Source organism: Agelaius tricolor, unplaced genomic scaffold (genome assembly GCF_023055355.1).
Source record: "Agelaius tricolor isolate 1412-34295 unplaced genomic scaffold, bAgeTri1.0.p SCAF_7, whole genome shotgun sequence".
NCBI lineage: Eukaryota > Metazoa > Chordata > Aves > Passeriformes > Icteridae > Agelaius > Agelaius tricolor.
In genome coordinates, this window is record NW_027269267.1 from 45,335,527 (window position 1) to 45,355,889 (window position 20,363).

The following is a 20,363-nucleotide window of genomic DNA, read 5'->3' on the forward strand; positions in this document are numbered from 1 at the left end:
GTCCCCTTGCCTGTCAAGACACATCAGCATGGAAATCTCTTACAGGTGCTTCCCCAAGACAGGAAAATTTACCAAACCACACAGGACTTTGGGCATGGTCATTCCAATAAAGGCAAATCAAAACCTTAGTAATTATGCCAGAAAAGCTATGCAGCAAAATTCCATTATTGACATTAGCTCTTATTTGAATATTTGCCTTATGCAGATAAGTCCTTATACAGCCTCAGATTTTTTTAACGCTCTTCAGGATTATTTCTCCTGTGTTATAAAAATTCTCCTGGGAAAGTTTTGGTTGCAGTTCACTGAGAGAACGTCTTTCAATCCAAAATGTCCACCCATGGAGTAATCTTGCATTTTGTGTTTAATGTGAGCAATAAGGCTTTATGTACAGGTATGAGAAAAAAAAACAAAACAAAACAAAACCCCAACAAAACTCAAAAAAGGACATATGTACAATCTAAGAAAGAACAAAGAGAATTAATCTAGCTCTAGAAGTTTAAATCATAAGCTAGAAATCTCATTAAGTTAAATAAAAATAAAATTAACATTTTTAAGAGTGCTAATTAACCACTGGAACAATTTATGTTGACACTTTTCATCATTTGCATACTTCAGATCTACACAGAGCTTCTTTCCAGCAAGGAACACCACTGTTCACACAGTGAACAGTGTTCAGTGTTGTGTTCAATATGGAAATTGTTGGATGAGATATTCTGATCTTTGTAGTGATACAGGCAGACCAAATATTTCAGTAGCCTCGTCTGACCCTGAAATCTGTGAATTTCCAGCACAGAAGGGCCACATGCAGTTGAAGCAGCAATAAATGGCAGATCTGGTTAAGTGCCTGAGGACAGGAGCAAATTCCAGTTCAGGGAATCAGAAACACTCGCTCTGGCCCAGGTACCTGCAGAAGGCCATTTAGGAGGGCACACTGTGCCAAACACAGGCCTGCTCTCACAGGGTTGTGCTCATGAGCTACCCATTTGATGGCCTGAGCTTTTTCTTTATCTATTGCAAACAATAAAGAGAAACTGTAAGTACATACAGACTTGTACATGATTTTGAATAAGTGTTTTGGCTCTTTATACAATACCAACTGTTAAGGAGAACCCAGTAATTCCCTGCGCACAGTAAGGCAGGTCTCTGGAGTGTTTGCTGCCTACAGCAGGTACTTAACTGGCAAGTTTGTTTCAAGTTGGTAGAACCAATTAAAAAAAATCTGCATTTTTAATAAACTGATACCCCACTGCTCACCCTAGTACATCCCTTTGAGAGGAAGCACTTTACATCATCCTCATATGTTGTTTTATGTTGGTGCCCCTAGCTACCAAGAAGCATGGAGAGCTAAAATGAAAATGCTAAAGTGCTTCCAGCATGAAGCTGCTCTTTGTGTAATTATGCCTGCTGCTAATAAGCCTTCCATTACAGCCATGGCACAGGTTTTGCTAATCCATTACAAATGATTGGTTGGAATTTAAAACACTGCTGCAAGCATACCACTTTTCACACTGAGCTCACATTGTCAGATTTCAAACACTTTCCCCCTCCATAAGTGACAAGGTTGGGCCATGCAACAACAGCTTTTACCTAAGGGAAGTGTTGAACTTATCACTTGAACTCTCCCTTGGGATTCACCTGAAAAGTATTTTACTGAAAATAACGAGACTGGCTCTGACCATTTCTGGTGTCAGTGCGAACTCCAAATTCAGACATCAGGTTCTAAAAATGGGCTTTGCTGCATAAATCCTGCCACTGATCAGCATTGCCTGTGGTGTGACAGCTTGCCTGAACAGGTGAACTCATAGGTAATTCACGTTGAAATTTGTGACAATTCTCCTGTTCTAAAAACTCTAAAAGAAACTCTCATAAAAACTAAGAACATATCCAGTATCTTGAATTGTACTCCAAGATGCCTGATTTGTTCTTATGTATTAGACATAACATTTATATTTTTGAAGTGCCACTCTATTTAAACCTTGACCAGACACAGAGCTGTTACCCATAGAGCACTCACTTCCAAAGCTGCATTCAGACATACACTGCAGTTAGTTAGCTGACAGCCTGCAAGCCTAAAGAGAGGGGAGATTTCAGGAGTTCTCAGATAATTCTGGAATTTTTTTAAAGCCAAATAAGCATTAAGTAAACAGGTGTACAATAATGCAGGTGTCTACATGTGAGCCACAGTCTGCATGTCTGTTGATGTCAGTGAAGCTCAGACATCCAAGCACCTCCCCTAACACAGGACATGTTCTCACCAGCCCATGGAATCACACCTTTGCACCCCTGGCTGTAAGGAGCTGATGTGCATTCAGTTGTTTGCTCACACATCTCTGCTGCCCTCTCAACAGTACTACAGCATGCTGCAAAACCTGCCCTGGCAGCTGCATGAGAATCTCCCAGGCTTGCACCATATCCAGACCAGCCCTGGGTAGCTGTCCCAAACAACAACACCCCAAGCAGCACCCTGCACCTGGGAATATTGAACAGAGCACACTGGACTAAATGTACTCAGAGTTTAGCAGCAGTGCTGAGTTCCAGCTCTCCTGTACACCCATGCATTTGAAGGCTGTAACTTTAAACAGCAATTCTGCAGCTGATGAACTGAGGGAGAGCAATTGATTCTTCTTCCTTGAATGCTACCTTAAAAAAGAATCCAACAAAATACAGCAAAAACCTCCACTAGAAATCACCTAGCTAAGTTTTCTCCACTGGAATTGTTCTCTTTACCACTATCCCTACCTTGTAGTGCTTTAAGAAGCAGCTAATTAATGAAACACAGAAAAGAAAGCAAACAAAAAGAACCCAAGAAGATTTCTCAGATTCAGTTGTACATTACATTTCCATGATGCCAGGTGGGCAGAAAGGGCCAAGAATAAGACAAAGTTCTCTTACATCATAACTTTAGCATCATTTAGCAAAACCCCTATATACAAGATTACAATCATGGAAAGGGCTTTTTAATGTGCAAGGTGCACTTCCACACTGCCATCTTGTGTCAATAACCAGGTTTGCTGAACTTGAGAACCAAACATGCTCCAAATACTTCAGCAAGGATCAAAACAGACAACATTCATTAGGTGGGTTCCTCTGTCTGTTCCCCTCCAAGGGAAGGAGGGGACAAAGGAATTTTTGTTACTCACATTTGCCAATGTGAATTAACGAATGCAGATTTGAAGGAGCCTTGTTTAAACCAGGATTTTATCATGGGTGGAAACTCAGCTTCAACTTTTCAAGAGTTTCAATTTCAGATCTTTGCGGCCCACTAAATTTGAAATCCCACCCATCTGTGCACAAGCAAGCTAATGAAATAACCCAGCCTTGTTGCAGACATTTTGTGGGAAAATGAAATTGGAACCCGCATGGAAGTACTTGACACCATGTAGGAGAAGCCAGCCAGGCTCAGAGCATTCCACTGCAGGCTGTGGGACATGAGTCAGGCAGCACTGCAGACCACAGGCTGCTGAATTTTCTTTCCTTCCATTGTTCACCACCAGCCAATTTCCATGCCCAAATGATTCCCATGGACAGGGAAACATGACTGGGCTCAAAAGAAAAATGCAAAAAACAGCATCACCATCCCTAAATTTTCTCTCAGTTTTGCTGCACAACACAGTGCTGGGAGAGGGGGAGTCACGGTCAGGCTAAGATAAATTCATTAGAGGTTGAGAAACTTTGACTTGTGACCAAAAAAAAAAGCATCTCTCAGTGTATTTCAGGGCTGGTAGTGGAGACTGTAGGTATCTGGAATTTGGGGGCCAGGAGGACAGTGGTTCATTGGTTCATTATTGTAGATGCTGTCTACAATAAATGAAGTCTGAAAACTACAATGCAGAGGGCCATCACACCATATTCATCCAAGGTATGTGCCTTAAGAGAAAGCCAGATCTGCACAGTACCTAAATCAGAGATTCTGAATATCTTTCAGGGAAGCAAACTTCTTCCACAAGCAGCAGAGAGGACTCCAGAGAGCTGTATGAGCAGGCAGTGTGACTATAGCCTGTACTTGATGAGCAGGGTCTTCACATTGCAGTGCTGTCATCTGTGGTCTATCATGTCATTACTTACCACAACAGTAAAAACCAATTTAAACACTTTACCAGTCTTTAACTGAATATCAAAAAGCAGAGTCAAGTTTGGACAATGAGACATTTCAGATTTTTATGATAATTTTTAAAGCAAAAAGTAAAAATAATGTTTGGCACTTTGTAATTCAGCAAGCAGCATTCAGTTACAAGCAGGAGAAACTAGAGGAGCACAGGTGAAGTTCTCCCACTATGCCAAAACAGCACAATCTCCCCTTGCTGCCCCCAGCTATCACAGCCACAATCTGTCTTCCCAATCTGTGAGATCTCCTACAAACTGTCCCCCCACCAAATCCCCTGAGAGCAAGGAGCACCCTAAGCTGCTTTGCAGCCTCACTGCAGCTCTCCATGGTGCCATATACAAGCTCACACTCAAGAGCTCTCCTACACCTGCCAGCTTCCTCTTCCTCAGTTTTACCCACAAAACACTCCCCCAAATTCCTCTGATCCACTTCCTCTGTTTTTTCACTGCTTCCAAGGATATGGACAGAGGAGGGTACATAACCAGGCATGAAAGGATTTGGGGAAGCCACCACTGAGACATAGAGCACATTCCAGCTGTGTTTTCAAGAGGAGCAGAACCTAACCCAAAAATATTTTTGGCATGTTATTTCTAGCAATAGCAGAGTAATTTTGAGGAACATCCACATCTTTCAATTTTTTTCAGGGATGGGCATATAGTCTCACCACTGAATACTAAAGGGAAAGAGCATGAGGAGCTTGATGAAAAACCTGTACACAGACTTTGACATTGACTACAAAGGAAGAGAGAAAAGAAAGAACTATTGTTCTTGCATATATTTATGTGAACAACTTAATCCTGTCAGAACAAATATTTTTCCCAAGATGAAAATCAAACAATTTTGTATTTCCACACACTACCTTAGACATGTTTAGCTGAACAGAAAGGACAAAAACTTCTAATAAATGCAACATTTGATTTTTTATTTACAAATATATGGTAATTCAACAACCATTCTCCACTCAGTTTGCAGAGGAAAGAGTGATAGTTGCATTTCCAAACAGGAAAACTCTCTCTCTTAAATGGATTCCACAGAATATTATGCCAACACCACTGAGCAAATTCTGAGATTATTCTTTGTATTTAGGTTTCAAAAAAGCACATAATTTTAGAAACCAGCATATGGAAAGCAAACACATTTGTGTGCATTTAAATGCAGCTTGATATTAACCTAGAGAATTCACTTTCAGTATATGTCAAAAATAAAGACAGCAATTGCAAATATATATTTATATTAGCTATTTCTCTAATGCTCATTTCAAGAGCTTAGAAACAAAATACCCTCTTCATATACCATTGGAAAGTCAACTAGTTGATTATAAGCCTCAAAAATATTTTGAAGTTATTACTGAAAATATACTTATTCTCTCTTGTGCTCTCGGTACTCCAAGCTGAAAATGTGAAAGCATTTTTCCCAGCTATTTCCTTACTGCAATTACTTTCTTATAAATAAAAATAGTTACATGAAGAATACAAGGTATTGCTATGAAGACTAGACAAGCAAGAGTTACTCTTAGAAAAAAACCACACATACACACAATATATATATTTATAGATCTACATCAGCAGCAATCACCTCTTCTTGTATCTGCAACAGTGGTTTCATATCTTCATTTACTTCACATGGAGGTTGGTTGTCCAGCTGTCAGGGAGAGACAAAAGAAACTGTAAGTAAAGTCTAGTTACTGAAGAACTTTTGTGTCAACAATTAACAGTTTAAAGTTTAAAATAGTCACTTAATAGTCAAAAAACATTTTAAAGTTTCGAAGACTCATTGAAAATGGTAACATCCTAATGTATGCATTCTGAATCAAGCAATCCAAATTTTATGAAGAGTACAAATCTGAGTTGAATCCAATTATAGCACTGCAAGTATTTCAGGCCAAGTCATATTCCACAGAACATGCACTTTACCAAATTCTTAATAATTATTTTTAATTTATTTATTTTTAGTATTATCACAGAGATAGAGTGATAGTTTCTCTAAATTTACCTTTCAATAATGAAATTAAAATTTGCTAAATTACTGTAACAATATAAAGAACTTTTTTATCCTCTCTGCATACCTTTGCAGGTATGTGCCAATACAGCGGTGTTTCACTACAACGTTCCAAGTTTAAACCACAGAATTAACACAAAAATGTGCAAAAATATCACATAAAATGACAAAATGACAAAGTGAATATTAATAACCCTATGGTTTATCAAACCTTTTAGCCAACATGCTCACATTCCAAACTAACAAATAGTTAGCCAGGTTGATGTGTCAAATGCCAACTGCAAAAAAACAGGAATTCACATCACAGGGCAGTGCTGTGCTGCCAATACATTTTCACTGCAGTAATTGCATAGCTGGGTTTTGTATTATTCAAATAGCTGATTTCAATGACTAATCACTAATTTGAATACTGTGTTCTATACCTACAAGTTGTTACAACTCCTGATTTTACTTGTATCTCATAGAATTATATTTTGAGGTGCCCACTGGCCCAAGTAGATGCAGTCTGAAGGGAAGGGAATACAAACGTTTCCTCACAGATCAGCTCTGCTTCTGAAAGGCACTGCTGTGACTTTATGGGCTGTAATGTCAAAGAGAGACTAAATAGCAATTCATCCATAATAGAATTGCTTATCCAACTCATCAGCAATATTTCCCCCCAAAAGAAAAGACAGAAAAAAAAATAATGTGAGCAAGCTCCAGAGTGAATCTTTCACACATCTGGGTGCTTCAAATAGGAACACAGTCACTTCAGTGTAGTCTTGTCTTCAACAAGGAGATACATTCTCCAGACCCAGTGCTCTGGATCACTCCAGATGGAAGGGAGAGATTCTCTTCCTCCTTCCACTGATCACATCAGCCTCTGTGAATGCGCTATTACCCTCACAGGGTGTTGCGCTTTCTGGTTTTAGCTCGGGTACCACATCATCATTTCTGTGACTTCTCCTCATGGAAGTCAAAAAGAGCCTGCAAACAGCAACAGCATCAGATGCAGAGCTTCTCCTTCCCTGAGCTAGGTCTCACAGCCAGCAGCTGCCCAGTTCCTGCTCAAGCACTGTAGCATGAATATCCTGTTCCCTTCAGTGCCTTCCAATCCACCATGAGAAAAATGTGCCAGGCTCATAAAGAAACACGGACATTTTTCCAGGAAGTAATTCAGAAAATATTTCCCTCCCCTGATTTTTATCATCCTATAGAATTCCACATTTGCTACATTAAAAAAGACCCATATAAAACTCCTGACACTTATCAAAATTAGGAAGTTGTCTACCATCATCTATGACAGCAGAAAAAAAGACCTAAATACCACTACACAAAGCCTTAACATCATGCTCCAGTAAATCAGAATTCTGCAAACCATAAGAAGGAAAAAAATTATACTGCACCTTTTAATTAAGATCTGTAAGTAAATCAATTCCTCCTGAACTTGTACCTAAACGAATAACCAATTACAGACCTATAATTCCAATAATAATAGCATCACAAAAAGAAACCAGCATTTGTGCCACCTGCACAAGCTAAACTAATTGCTTTCCAGATATGTATTAGGACTGAATTAAATACATATTTCAGCTTACTTTTTAAGAAAATGTAGACACTTTCTCAAAAGGCTTCTCTGTTTTCAAGACAAGCCTGTTTAGCACCTGACAGCTCCTTGACACCACTTTCTTTAGATCTATAAAGGAAGGAAGATGACTATGCCATGCTGTCTGCTTGAAACTGCGTAATAACAAGCTGGTAAAATCAGCTACCAGTGAGTTAGAAGTTAGGAATGACTACCCTACAAAAAGACAGAAACTGGCAATCAAACCTTGCTGAACCTATTTGCTAATTTAAAGCTAAACATGAAAGCTATCAAGTGGCTCAGCTGTACAAACACTTGAGGTTGCACAGCACAGAGAAGAGCTACAGTCATGCACACTGCAGTTGGATTGCCTTACTTTTAAATCTGATATAGCAGTCGTTGCAGAAGAGTTTGTTGTTTCGGATCCTGACTTCAGCTCCAGAGCGGGATCCACCGAGGTCGCATCCACAGGCAACACACTGTATCACACAGGAATAATTAGCAACTCCTTCCAAAATACTAAGAAACAAAAATGCTGTTCAAAAGCAGCTCAGATTAAGCTCAACAAAGCCTGAACCATAACCCCACAATCACTAGAAGCAAATGTACAATGATTAGTAGATCAAAATGCAACCAACCCTGAGGAAGTATTTTAGGGCGACGACTGGACAACGAATAGCAGACCAGAAATGCTACACCAAGTAAGCAAACATAAAGCAGACAGTTTTTAGAGATTAGGTCATTTAATCTAATTTGAACTTAGTTTTCTCTGAAAACTAAAACTGGTTTGGCACAAAAAAAATTTCTTCTCTAGATGGCAACAGGAATTTTGGCACAGAACACCTGGGTGTGCTACTTGCAGATTTCCATGGGGCACTACATGCTGCTGGTGTCCTCAGTCCCTTGGCACTCAAAGCAGAAAATACTCAGGCACTCCCAATCTCCTGGATTTGCATCATCGAAACAAGTTCTGATTTGGAGAGATGGGGCGGATTTAATTTTTCTTGCATAAACACATAAGGGGCTTGATCACTGCCATGCTAACACTAGCTATGGTAGCTAAGCATGTACTTGTTGTGAATATGGACCACATCTGGAAGGAATGTAATCCAAAACATAATACTCCCCTTACTGAATTTATGAAGGACAGATAGTTTCCCTGCTTAACCAAGTAATGAATCTTTTGGATGGCAGTCTTTTCAACAGCTCATTTATTTTCAGGAATTTGAAAAAGAGAAACTTGGCATTTTCTTATGTAGGTTATGAGCTACAGGTAGATGGTCTCACACAGAATATATGTCCTGCAGAAAAGGGACTGGTGATTGATCACTATGGATTAGTCCTGTCTCTCCTGCTCAGGGAGGCAGAACCAGGAAGAGCTTGGAGTCAATCCCTAGTAATACTCCAGGTGATGCACTTGAGCTGGGCACAGAAGACAAGTGTTCTGAACTACACACAGAAATCTCTTTCTTGAAGTCAGGGAAGAAGCAGGGTCCAACAGCATCTCCAAGTTATAGTCTAATTCCACATCTAGTCCAAGGGCAGGGGAATGGGACTGCTTTGCTGTATTTTTGCAGGCAAATATTTTTCTTTCAGCTCTGCAAATGCCCCAAGCTGATGGGAAATCATGTTAGTAGGTCTAGGTCTCAGTGCTGGGCATGAGCCAAGTACACTTAGTTGGTGACTAGGGCTGAGTAGCATTAAAGACACCTTTTGCTTTTTTCTGGGTTTTATCCTGCCACTTTGAACTCTTCCAACATGCCTTTACTTGGAGAACACCACATGAACACTGTCTGCTAAGGTTAGCTTAGAAAGGATGGGTCATCTTAAATGATTTAATTGCCAGGGTCCAGGCTATTTTTTTTTTTTTTAGAGGAGCTGCTTTCTCTGGGAGCAGTGGTTCAGCATTTTCTGATATTTTGCCACCTATTCAAAGAAGGAAATCTTTGATCTCACAGTCCATGTGCTCATCTTGCTTTTCAAAGTCCTACTTGTTAGCTCTGGAATTTAAGAAACACTTCTAGAGTCGAGTGCTAAATGCCTGCAAGTGGGACTGCCTCATGGAAATATGCATGCACCAGGCTATCAAGAGTAGAAGGCAAAGCAGATGATTAGTAAGAGCCCCTGTGAGCATAACACTGAGTAGCCATGCGTGCTCCTGATTAGTTCCTGTTCCTTCACGATGTGACTCCCAGCTCTCACCTTAAAGCAATGTAAATGATAACAAAGACCAAGAGACTCAATGATCATGGCTGCTCCTTTGCCCAGAATGTTATTACAGTATGAACAGATTTTCTTCCCACTGACTGACCTAAATATAGAACGAAAAACCTTAAAACCAGCTTGAAAATGTTTAAAAGACAAAGAAGAGTTATAAAATACTTTTTGAGATTAAAAATAAAAAACACATGGGTAAAAACTGGACTATTAGGCTGCTTGGTAGTAAAGCAGCCTAATAGTAAGTAAAGTAAACTGAAAATTAATATTATTTAGAGTAGATCTAAAAGCCATGGAAAGCTGAAGTGTTATAATTCACATCAAATTTAAATAGGAACAAGCTAAGAAATTCTGTGACATTCTTGGCACATATCTCATTGTATAATATAGCTTCTACAAATAAAAAGCGTACTGTAAAGTTTGGAGAGTAAGAACAAAGGTTTTGTGCTCCTGCCTTCTTAGTTGTGGGGAACTATCCAGAAGGCTAAGTTAAAAAGCACCCCTTCCAAGTTCCACCATCTGCACCTTGTTAGATAAAAGAAGGCTAGTCCTGGACATAAAATATTATGTTAACTCTTTGAATGTAAACCATATGAAGGTCAGTTTCCATAGATCTACCAGGGTGTTAGCAAATGGAAGTGAGAACAAATAAGCAAATATGGTTAAGAAGGTAATTTTCTTACCCCATAAAGGACATAAAAGATCAGCTTAAAAAAAAAATGGGGTCAATTTATCACTAAGTGCCTGAGAGTGTAAGAGCTAGTGAAGTAGTGATCACTGTTGTTATTTATAACACATGTAATTCTGTGTGGGATTATTCTCTGGAGTACTATCCCAAGGTATTTTTAAAATGCTTTAAGTACATAAAACAGCAGAGTTATCTATCCTACCACAGTTGAATTCCATTTTTGTTTCCAAATATGTTGCAATTCTTGCTTTCTCCTCCTAGATTAAAATCAACATCCTACTCTGTAATTCTCCAGGGTCATGGGTTATGAGCATTCCTGAATGCTCCTCAAGATGATATTGACCACATGCCAGGAAGTGAGGAGGAGAGACCAAGATGAGGGTCATAAAGCGTGGGTTTCAGGAATCTTTTGTTAAAACAAACCAAGGAAAATAAATGTCAGAAATGCCATCTGGAACAGGCTTTTGCTAATCATTTTGGTAACCAACACAGAGCTCGGAGACTGCAGATTGATTATTCAAATTCCTTTGTTTTTTTAACCGATGTCAAGCAGCGATGACAAACCTGGGAAATTTTCTGAGTGACTGGAGCAGGGAGGTAATACCAGCCCGTACTTCCACTGTCCCCTCCAGCTAGAAAACTCCAGGTACTTGTTAATCAATGTTATGGACAAGAATAACACATATGCTGTAAGTTCAGCATATACACCAAGTCTTGCCCTTCAGTGCTGTCCAACATTTTTATCTTCCCAGAAAAAGGGCACCCAACTCACCTGCTGCGTGTCTGGGACCCTGACTGGGAAGCAGAGAGGGGAGACTGAGCCCTGGGAGCTGTCTGGGACGTGGAGGGGGCTCTTGCAGAGGTGGCCACAGGAGGTGTTTTGCTGGAGGAAGGAGTGCACATGTAGGCTCGGTTTGAAGTGGACACCGGGCGACTAAAATCTTGGCTAGAAGACAGAGATGAAGAGGATGCAGACTGGTTCAGCCATGAGTGGTGCCTCCATGACCTCATTCCTGAAGAATCAAGATTGTCCAAAGACTCCCCTCTGTAACAGAGATCAAGTACCTCAAATGTAAGCAGCAGTATAGATGGAGCAACAGAGCTATATCCTGACTTTTTTAAGAGAAAGCCATTAATCTTGCATTTTTAATATTTTCTGGAATTAATATGTTTGTTTGATCACCCTGAGCAATATTCTTCATGCACAGATTTAAAATGTATGAGTAGGAAATTATCCTCTGTGTCCAGGCATAGTTATCATGGTAAAAAACAGGCGAGGCAAAAGCAAAACACTCCACTGCAGCCTTATCAGGGTGACATGTATCAAAATCCACAGTACAGAGACAGACCTCAGATACCAGCTTTGTTTATGTTTTCTCCAAGGGATACCAGATCAAAAATAACAATCTACCCAGACTGGATAGCATCACCCAGGTACAAGGTGTTGGCCCAGTAATCAAATACTCTCCTGACTGATAAATCTGCTGTTTCCTAAGTGACAAATCCAACATTCATACATTAAATAAAGCAAAAAAACCCTATCCAAACTTTATGACATATTTCTGTGTTGAAAAAGGCATACTTCTTTGCCACAATAATCCATTTCCAAAACAGGTTGCCATGCTGAAATTCTTAAATGCATCTGTCAATGACAAGGCACACTATTGATTTCCATTGCTGCTGTACCAACCAAGAAATAAGCAGCTGAGTTATTTACAGGTCACATCCACATTCCTTACTTGCAAAAAAACCCCATTCAATCCTAGCTGTAATACAGATACCTTCTTTTATCTGTGCTGCTATGCTGTTCACCTTATAGCATTTCACAGACTCAATTTGTTTCTATGCGCTGTAATACAGGCTAAAGTTCAGAATAACCAAAGCAAAATGTACCATGAGAGACACAGTTAATTTTTAATGCAATTCCTACCTCCTCATACTACTGCTGTACAGACTAATGGGCTCCTTATGTATACTGGCACTGCGCTGCCTAATCCAGCTGCTGTCCGTGTGTAGAGATGTTTTCTTTCTCATTTCCTGAAGGATTTGCTGTCTCTCCAACTCTGCTGCAGACAGATTTTGCTCCTTCTGAGACTTCTTCTGCGACTCACCCATGTTCCAGGACCTCTCTGAATACTTGCTCTGGGTACCTGTGCAGGCAACACGTGCAAACATCAGCCAGACACCTCAGGGCACAGAAGCAGTTATGGTCCTGTCAGCACTCTGGCTATAATTCCAAGAGCTATTGGAATAGTGTTCATCACTCCACTCACAAGTTATTCCAGTTCCCTTTTACAGCCGAGTAAAACTTACCAATACAGCATTACTGAAATGTTTTTGTTTGTATTTCCATTAATGTAGCCTTTTACATAATGCTTAATTTAAATACATTCTCCTTCACTTCCTAAGTGTATATGCATTGACATTTGTACTCTTTTTAAAAGGGTATCACCTCTTTTAGAGCCATAATTTGGACTCTTCCCCCAATACAAACTGAACCATGTGTAAAACCCATAGTTAAATGATGGGATATATTCTTTCTCTTTAAAAGTGTCTCTTTAAAAGTTTTTTAAAACTTTCTCTTTAAAAGTTCTCTTTTCTTCTGTAAGTTGTCTCTGTTTACAAGAATGTCTTTCTTTCTTCAAGGCACTAAAAACACTGCTTTATATTGTTTTATATACATACAAAGGGGAGGGGGAAATCTTTCAGTTATTTGGATTATGTGTTAACTACTCAGTTGAAATGAAATTAATGGTATAGATGGTCTTTGAAAATTTGGAAGGGGAAACAAAGAAGCAATCTTTCTTCAATAGGTGTTGATATATCAGAAGGCAACAATTCTTTATTTCCTAGATCCAGTACGTATTCTTTATAGTAAAAAAACAATTAAGAAAATTACTCAGCAATAAGTCATTCAATTGAAATTTCAATCCTTTTAAATGCTGCTCTGACAGTAGATTAGCTCTTGGATTTATTGATATAGATTATCATTGTAAAATACTGCGGAAGTTTACTTTCTCTTTAGTTTCAATGACAATGCTTTAATGTATGAAAGCAACATTTTAAATCTGCAATATATCCCTTAATACATCTACTTTTCTTTGATTACTTTTCTTTGATTACTTGTGATTACTTTTTTAAACTCTGTTTTAGACACAAAAGTAGCTTGCAGGCATTTTTGACTGTAAAGTATTTATAAAATTGGTTTGTTTGCTTTGCACATAATTCTTCTAATATAACCAAAGTCATGTATCTAACTAGAGTCCAGGACACAAGCCATTGTGACATATCAAGAGCTGACTTCTTGCTCTGTTATTACTACACTAACTGAAATTCAGAAGACAAAAAGTTGTATTAAATGCATTCATCATCTTGGTATGTGCAGCTTTTTTTTTTTTTTACAGAGTTAATGCATCAAAACTACACATATTGTCAATGATATAATGGCATGATTGATTTTATCTCATGTAAAAATCTCACGTTAAAATTTAGGTATCTAAGAGTCACTTGTAATCACTGTCTTCAAATGGGTAGTTAATCATATTTGTCCTCAGTTTTTATGTTGACTGTATGATTTTCCTCTTGCTGTTGAAAATTCATTAAATTGGGGCATAGTATGAATTCACAATGCAGCTATTAAAAAGACTCTAAAAATTAATTTTCTTAGGATGAATATATGTACATTTTTTTCCTCCTACTTTCCTCCATCCCTACCTACCAAAAAAATTAAGTATAATGGAAATTATACATTACGTACCATTTCTGACTGTGTTGAATTCATTCAGTTCTGTAGTTGACTTTGACTTATTCCTGAGGATATAAAAACATCTATCTTAATTACAAGACCTCATTACAGACACAGCTCTTATCATTGCAGATGACAGAACCAGTCCTCTTTTTTTCACTATTCCTCCCATCAACCATTTATGCTATACTTAAAACAAGAGGCAAAAAATAACTAAAGACCAAGAGGATACTAAAGGGAAAAAAGTTGATATTTAGATCTCAATAGATAATCACCAATTAAATGTTAAAATTTTGTACTGAAAGTTGTCAGTACTTCAGGTATAAGGAACTGATCACTGTGCTTGTTTCAAAAAAAAAACGTAAAAAACCAAATCCTTCCCTGTGAAAGCTTTGTGAAGACTACAGTCAGACAAAGAAGTGAGAATTTTTAGAGCAGATTTACAATTTATTTGGCTTAATGAGAAACTGAAATCATACTTCAGCACTGTTACTAGACTTCTTTCTTACCCTCTCAAAACCCTGCATGCAGATTGTTTTTGGAAAAAGTTACTGTTCACTGATTATACCTAGCAGCATAATTTTTAATGAGTTTTAGCCAAGAAATGGCATTCAACAAAGGCCATATACAGGAAGACAAATCAAAAAAGTTGGTTTTCTGACAGTACAGAGCAGAAGCCTCGACAACACCTCTGCTGTATTATTAGTCTCAAGTAGTATAGCCAATTTTTTAGTTTAAAATAACTCACAAAGAAAGGATTTTAAAAGAAATCCTTTGGTTGGTCCCAACTCAAAGCTGCTACATTAATGTTTTTACACATACAGCATTGGTTGCACAGCCACATTTTGAAAGAATCTTGTCCTTTATGGAGATAAATGAAGCATAAACTACATCACATCTTGTTTCCTTAAGTTTTTACTGTCTGTCCTATGGCATGGACCTGTTTTATTATCTATTTAAGAAGATGCAACACTCTCACAGCTGCTTGTAGTGAAGAAAAAAGCAGTGTCCTCGTCACACATATATCCAAGATGTAACTATTTAGTGCATGCTCCTTCTGAAGTTAGATCCAGATCTTCCATTAGTAACAGACCCATTAAGTGTACCTTGTAATTTTTGGAGTTCCTCTTTATATAAGAGAGGTATGCTCACTTCAGCTACAAGAAGTGATTAATTCTACAGCAGAAGTCACCTTTCAGAACTACTGTGAGATGCAATGCAAAACAAAGGCTTAATTTGTAAAGCAAGAGATTGTACCTTAAAATTAACTTGTGTAAATTACAGGAGTAACATGCACTATCCCCTTGATAAATATCCTACTGCTGCTTCTGACTTCCCTTCTTGTTTACTCTCTCAAGTTGCACAACCCGAATTGGGATGACTGCACCTTAGTTTGTAGAGCATGCTATGACACAACCACAAGATCTGAAATTGTTTCCAGCCAGGTAAGTTCAGTACTACCCACATATTTACCTCCTCACAGTTTTGTTTCTCCCCACAGTATCCCACTGACTAACCGTTGCTTACAACAGTGTATAATTTGACAAAAGTTGGGCCACTTGTTCTTTTCAATATGAAAACATGCCATAAAAACTGCAAAACACAGCAGCAATCCAACATATCCATTTAGCTGCTATGACTAAAGTTTATTAGAATTTTAAAAGTTTTCTAACAAAGAACTGGTGATGCTCAAGTTGGTGTTGAGATTCAATATTGGACATACCTGTCAACAAATGACTGGCCAGGCTGCTCCTCAATGGTTTTAGAAACTTCATAACGCTCATAATGCCTATTGGAAAGAAAAGAAACATTATGTTCCCATACAGAAAAAGACACACATTTTCCTAAGGAAAATATTCAAAATAGATCCTTAAGAGAAAAAAAACCCCAATTTAAATTAAACCCCCCAAACAAGTAAAGTTCTAAGGAGTCTTAATTTAACAGTCAGAAATACAACTGATAAAAGGCAGAAAAAGAAGAGTTGAGAGAAAAACTGCCTGAGATTTTTGTGAAGTGACAAGGAAACCAAACATGAGCCTCCCAGAATGGTTATTGTTAAAGAGGTTTCAACTGTGTATTGATTCAGTTTCTTATTACCTGTCAATGAGAGGATGGCCAGCTCGATCCTCTTTTATTTTAGATACTTCATAGCGCTCATAATGTCTAGAAGCAAAATAAAGATAAAATACATATTAAAAGAAAATTCTAGAAATTGAGCAAACAGTAAGTATCCCCTTCCCAGAGAAAACTGAGAAAGTTCAGCTGTGTTAAAAGAATCCCAAAGACTAAGGTGCTGCAAAAATTACAAGCATCAGTATACAACAGTGATTATCTCATCCATTTCAAAGCCAGGAGGAAAATTTTGTCAAAGCACAGCAGTTCTATAAAAATTACATTTTGATTGCAGAAGAGTGTACAGGTGCAGTTTATAAACTCACAAAGTTCCACAGAAAACACTCCTTAGCTGACTGTCCCTCCCTCAGTGTACTTTGCAGCAAGTATCATGCCTTTGCAGGTCTTTATATAACGTTTCACATTTCAAGTCTTATCTTTGGATATCATCTTATAGCCAATATTTAACACCAGATATTTTAAAGCCCAGTTTCACTGAACTTGCTCCTTTACTATTAAGCAAAACCTCCCGTGTTTAGCAAAACACATCCTTTGGCAGCAACCTAAGAAGCAATGAAATCCCTGTGGACTAAAGAATGTGCCAGGGATTTAGATATGCAGATATTACAGCAGCTTAATAAGTTACCACACAAAGTCCTATCATCTTGCAAGTGGGACAAGCTAAAACTGTAAAGTTATCTGGCTCTGCTGCCAGGAAGAACCTGTTCAGCCATTGTAGCATTGTGTCTCTGCTTTGCTCAGCAGGCACATCAAGCAGCAGTCATTTAGATTAAACTAAAGTAACTCTGGGTCTTACAACCTCCTCTGCAAATATTTGCAGTCTTTTAAAATCACACTACTTTCTCCTAAGACTTAGCTTGATACCATGTGTTCTCTTCAGTCATCTCTTGTCACTTAAACAAGAAAAAGAGAAAAACCTTAAGAGAAGCCACAAGTCATACACAAGGCAGTAAGGTAAATGGAGACAAAATAATGAAAGGTTACTGGCTTAATCATTTTCAGACAGATTAATCTCCTGTGACAGTAGTCTAAAAATTTCTGGGCAAGAACACAAACTTGAGAACTAATAGGTGGGGATTTGTTCATTTGATTGTTTTTTAAATCAATCTGCTGAAGAATGTAATGAGAGGAACAAATATATCTGCAGTGGATATTTCTAACAGGCTATCATATGTAAGCAAGTAACGGTTCACTTATATACCATGATATCCCTCACTGACAAATTAACCCAGTAGTTAAATTGCAATTAAGCTTTATTGTAACACTGTTGAATTAAAATGAGAGATAAATCTGTAAAAATCAGCCACACATTTGTTGAAAAAGTGTTAACTTGGTATTTCTTCTGGAAGCTCTGTATGTTGAGTCACTGGCTCTCAAGTTGAGTCACTGGCTTGTGCACAATTCTTACGAAATTTTCTCATTAAGTCCTTCAGATCCTCTTTTATTTGGCTGTAATTAAAGTACTTACACATCCCATTAAAAAAAAATAGCTGAAGTAGGGAAATATAGCACTTGATTCTTGGGGAAGGACTGTGTTATGCCTGATCCTTCTGCCTTTGGAAAGAAAGACTAGGGTATGGGATTTTGCCCCTACTGACTGCAGCATGAATCTCACATAAACATTCTTATACATTCAGGACAGACACAGCCCCGTTAGACACGGATTTGAATTTACAGAAGGAAGGGAAAGTACATCCTAGCACAAGTGCACACCTTTGGTACTGAGGCACCTCCACTGACACCTCCCTCTGCTTTTCCGCCTGCCGCCTCTGCTCTTCCAGCTCTGCCTGCCGCCTCTGCTCCTCAGCCTGCTGCTGCTCCCTCTCTTTACGCTGTCTCTCGAGCTCCAGCTCTTGGAGTTCCTGTTCTTGCTCAAAATGCCTGGTTGCTTCTTCCTGGACCCTCCGTTCCTCCTGAAGCCTCCTCCTCCCTTCTTCCTCATGCAGCGAGCTCGCAGCCAGCTCATTTTCTCCATCTTGTTCTGGCTCCTCGGGAGCATTTGCTTCAGGGCTTGCTCTCCAGCTGGACACAGGTGGAGCCTGAGAAGTGACGGATGTTGTATTTAGGGTTAGAACGGTCTGCTCCTGTGGCAAAGAAAAAAAAAATCACGTTTTTAGATGTTTTTTAAATAGATTTCTTGCTCAGAAAAGGTAATTTATTCTATGAGGTAAGCATGTATAAAATCATCCCCAGCACTTCCAGTGCAAGATGCAGGGCAAAGTGTGGTTTCACATTCTCCTAATTCAAGAGCTTCAATCCACACACCAGCCTTAGCAAGCACCACAGGCAGCATGGCCACAACTATGCGAAACATTCTGCTATCCCAAGTATCACTTACATGTCAAGCCATCCCTTCCCCACTTAAATACCCATGGAAAACAAACCTTTCCATGATACCCAGCATTTCTCCCTACTGTTTTGACTTAGAAACCTGAGACCTACTTAAGAGTGTATACACAAAGATATACGCTGCAATCTATATCAGACCGATGAATTTCACATGAATCCTCATGTGGAGGCATCTCCCACTCTCTCCCATTCTTCTACTATTTCAAAGTAAAGCCTCAGACCTATCACTCTATGACGCTTTTCTCAAAAACAAGAAAAAAACCTTTCAGTAGTCAAAAGATGTTTTAGTTGCAGGAAAAAAATAATGTTTATGGGTCCATCAAAATCTCTAATGACAGAAAAAATACAAAATGGTTTATATTCTTATACGACAAAGTCCTCCAACAGCTCAAAAAGCTTTCTTATTGAAGTTCTAAGCCTTAAATTATGGTCTACTCATTCATGACTGTGTAAACACAGCTGATCTAGTTTGGATGCCTGAAGCAACACTCACTTAGCAGTAGAGATACCTCAGACAGTTCCCATACTCAGGAAAAAGTTGTTCATCTTCCCATAAACAACAGACACAGAAGTCAGCATATACAGAAACTACACACATTCAGTGTTTTAAAATATATAACTGGAAATCTAAGGTTGATTTGGTATGTAAATTTATCAGATGAACTGTCTGCCAGTAACAAGCCAGACACTTATGAATGTGCTTCCTGATAAAGTACTGAAGCAGAACTCCAACAAGTAGCACCAGGTAGTAAATAAACACTAAAAGTCTCCATTTATGATCACAATAATTAATACATGCTGTGACTTTTTGCCAGCTTATTTTTTGTGTCAGTTACCTAACCAGCTCATAAGGAAAAGACACAAATTCAACATATCTCAATACATCCCACCTACTCTTTTCCATCTTATTTTTGCAATCTCTTTCTACCAAGTCATAGACAACAATTTATTTTCCAAAATGAGAAGATAAATGACATAACAACCCTAATACTTCGCCTGCTTTCATGTACCTAGTATAAGGGAAAAAAAGCCCTCATGAAACTAGTCAGTAAAGCTTTATTCACAGCCTACCTCATCAAAATACTTGGAACTCTCTTTTTCTGCTTCTTGCTTAGCTCGTAGCCATTCTTCCCTCAGTTTCTCTTGTTCTCGTTGGTATTTCTCCTGTTAGGTTAGATTGAAGTTAAGCATGCAAATAAGAAACATGGTGTTTTTTACTTTCATTTGCACTTACATTGGAATTTATTGTGTTTTTTTAACAGACCAAACCAACCAGACAAAAAACATCCCTGAGCTCCACTAGAACATTAGGTCTTCCACAAATAAAACCCTGGCTCGAATACAATCCAAAGAAGTTCTGTAATTGATTTTTGAGTCTCCAGGCTTATTACATGCTAAGCTTCACAAAAGCCAACCTCATAGTCCCTGTCCCCCAGTTTAGTTACCATTTGAACAAAAAGCCTCAGCTATCTAAGGTATTTCTATAAAAACACAGTGGTTGTATTTAACTTGGAATTAGGCACATTAACATGATAAATATAAAGAAATCACTAAGTGAAATAGT

At 38.5% G+C, this 20,363-nt stretch overlaps 1 protein-coding gene across 15 annotated transcripts in view; it reads right to left on the bottom strand.

The window, feature by feature from the left end:
• Positions 1-5,006: 5,006 nt before the first annotated feature.
• The window catches only part of LMO7 (LIM domain 7), a 132,247-nt gene continuing 116,890 nt past the window's right edge, over positions 5,007-20,363 (bottom strand). For 5 of the 15 annotated variants that reach the window (XM_071431052.1, XM_071431049.1, XM_071431062.1 and 2 more), the window contains 9 exons: positions 19,871-19,963; positions 18,164-18,534; positions 16,415-16,480; positions 16,041-16,106; positions 14,330-14,382; positions 12,503-12,722; positions 11,345-11,617; positions 8,044-8,146; positions 6,152-7,535 (listed from right to left, as the gene is read on the bottom strand). In XM_071431052.1, the coding sequence (XP_071287153.1) occupies positions 7,380-7,535; positions 8,044-8,146; positions 11,345-11,617; positions 12,503-12,722; positions 14,330-14,382; positions 16,041-16,106; positions 16,415-16,480; positions 18,164-18,534; positions 19,871-19,963 (1,401 nt within the window). In that variant the 3' untranslated portion in view covers positions 6,152-7,379. Of the gene's footprint in view, positions 5,747-6,150; positions 7,536-8,043; positions 8,147-9,869; positions 9,979-11,344; positions 11,618-12,502; positions 12,723-14,329; positions 14,383-16,040; positions 16,107-16,414; positions 16,481-18,163; positions 18,535-19,870; positions 19,964-20,363 lie in introns of those variants that run through there. The other 10 variants (XM_071431064.1, XM_071431065.1, XM_071431053.1 and 7 more) reach the window with 6 other exon arrangements.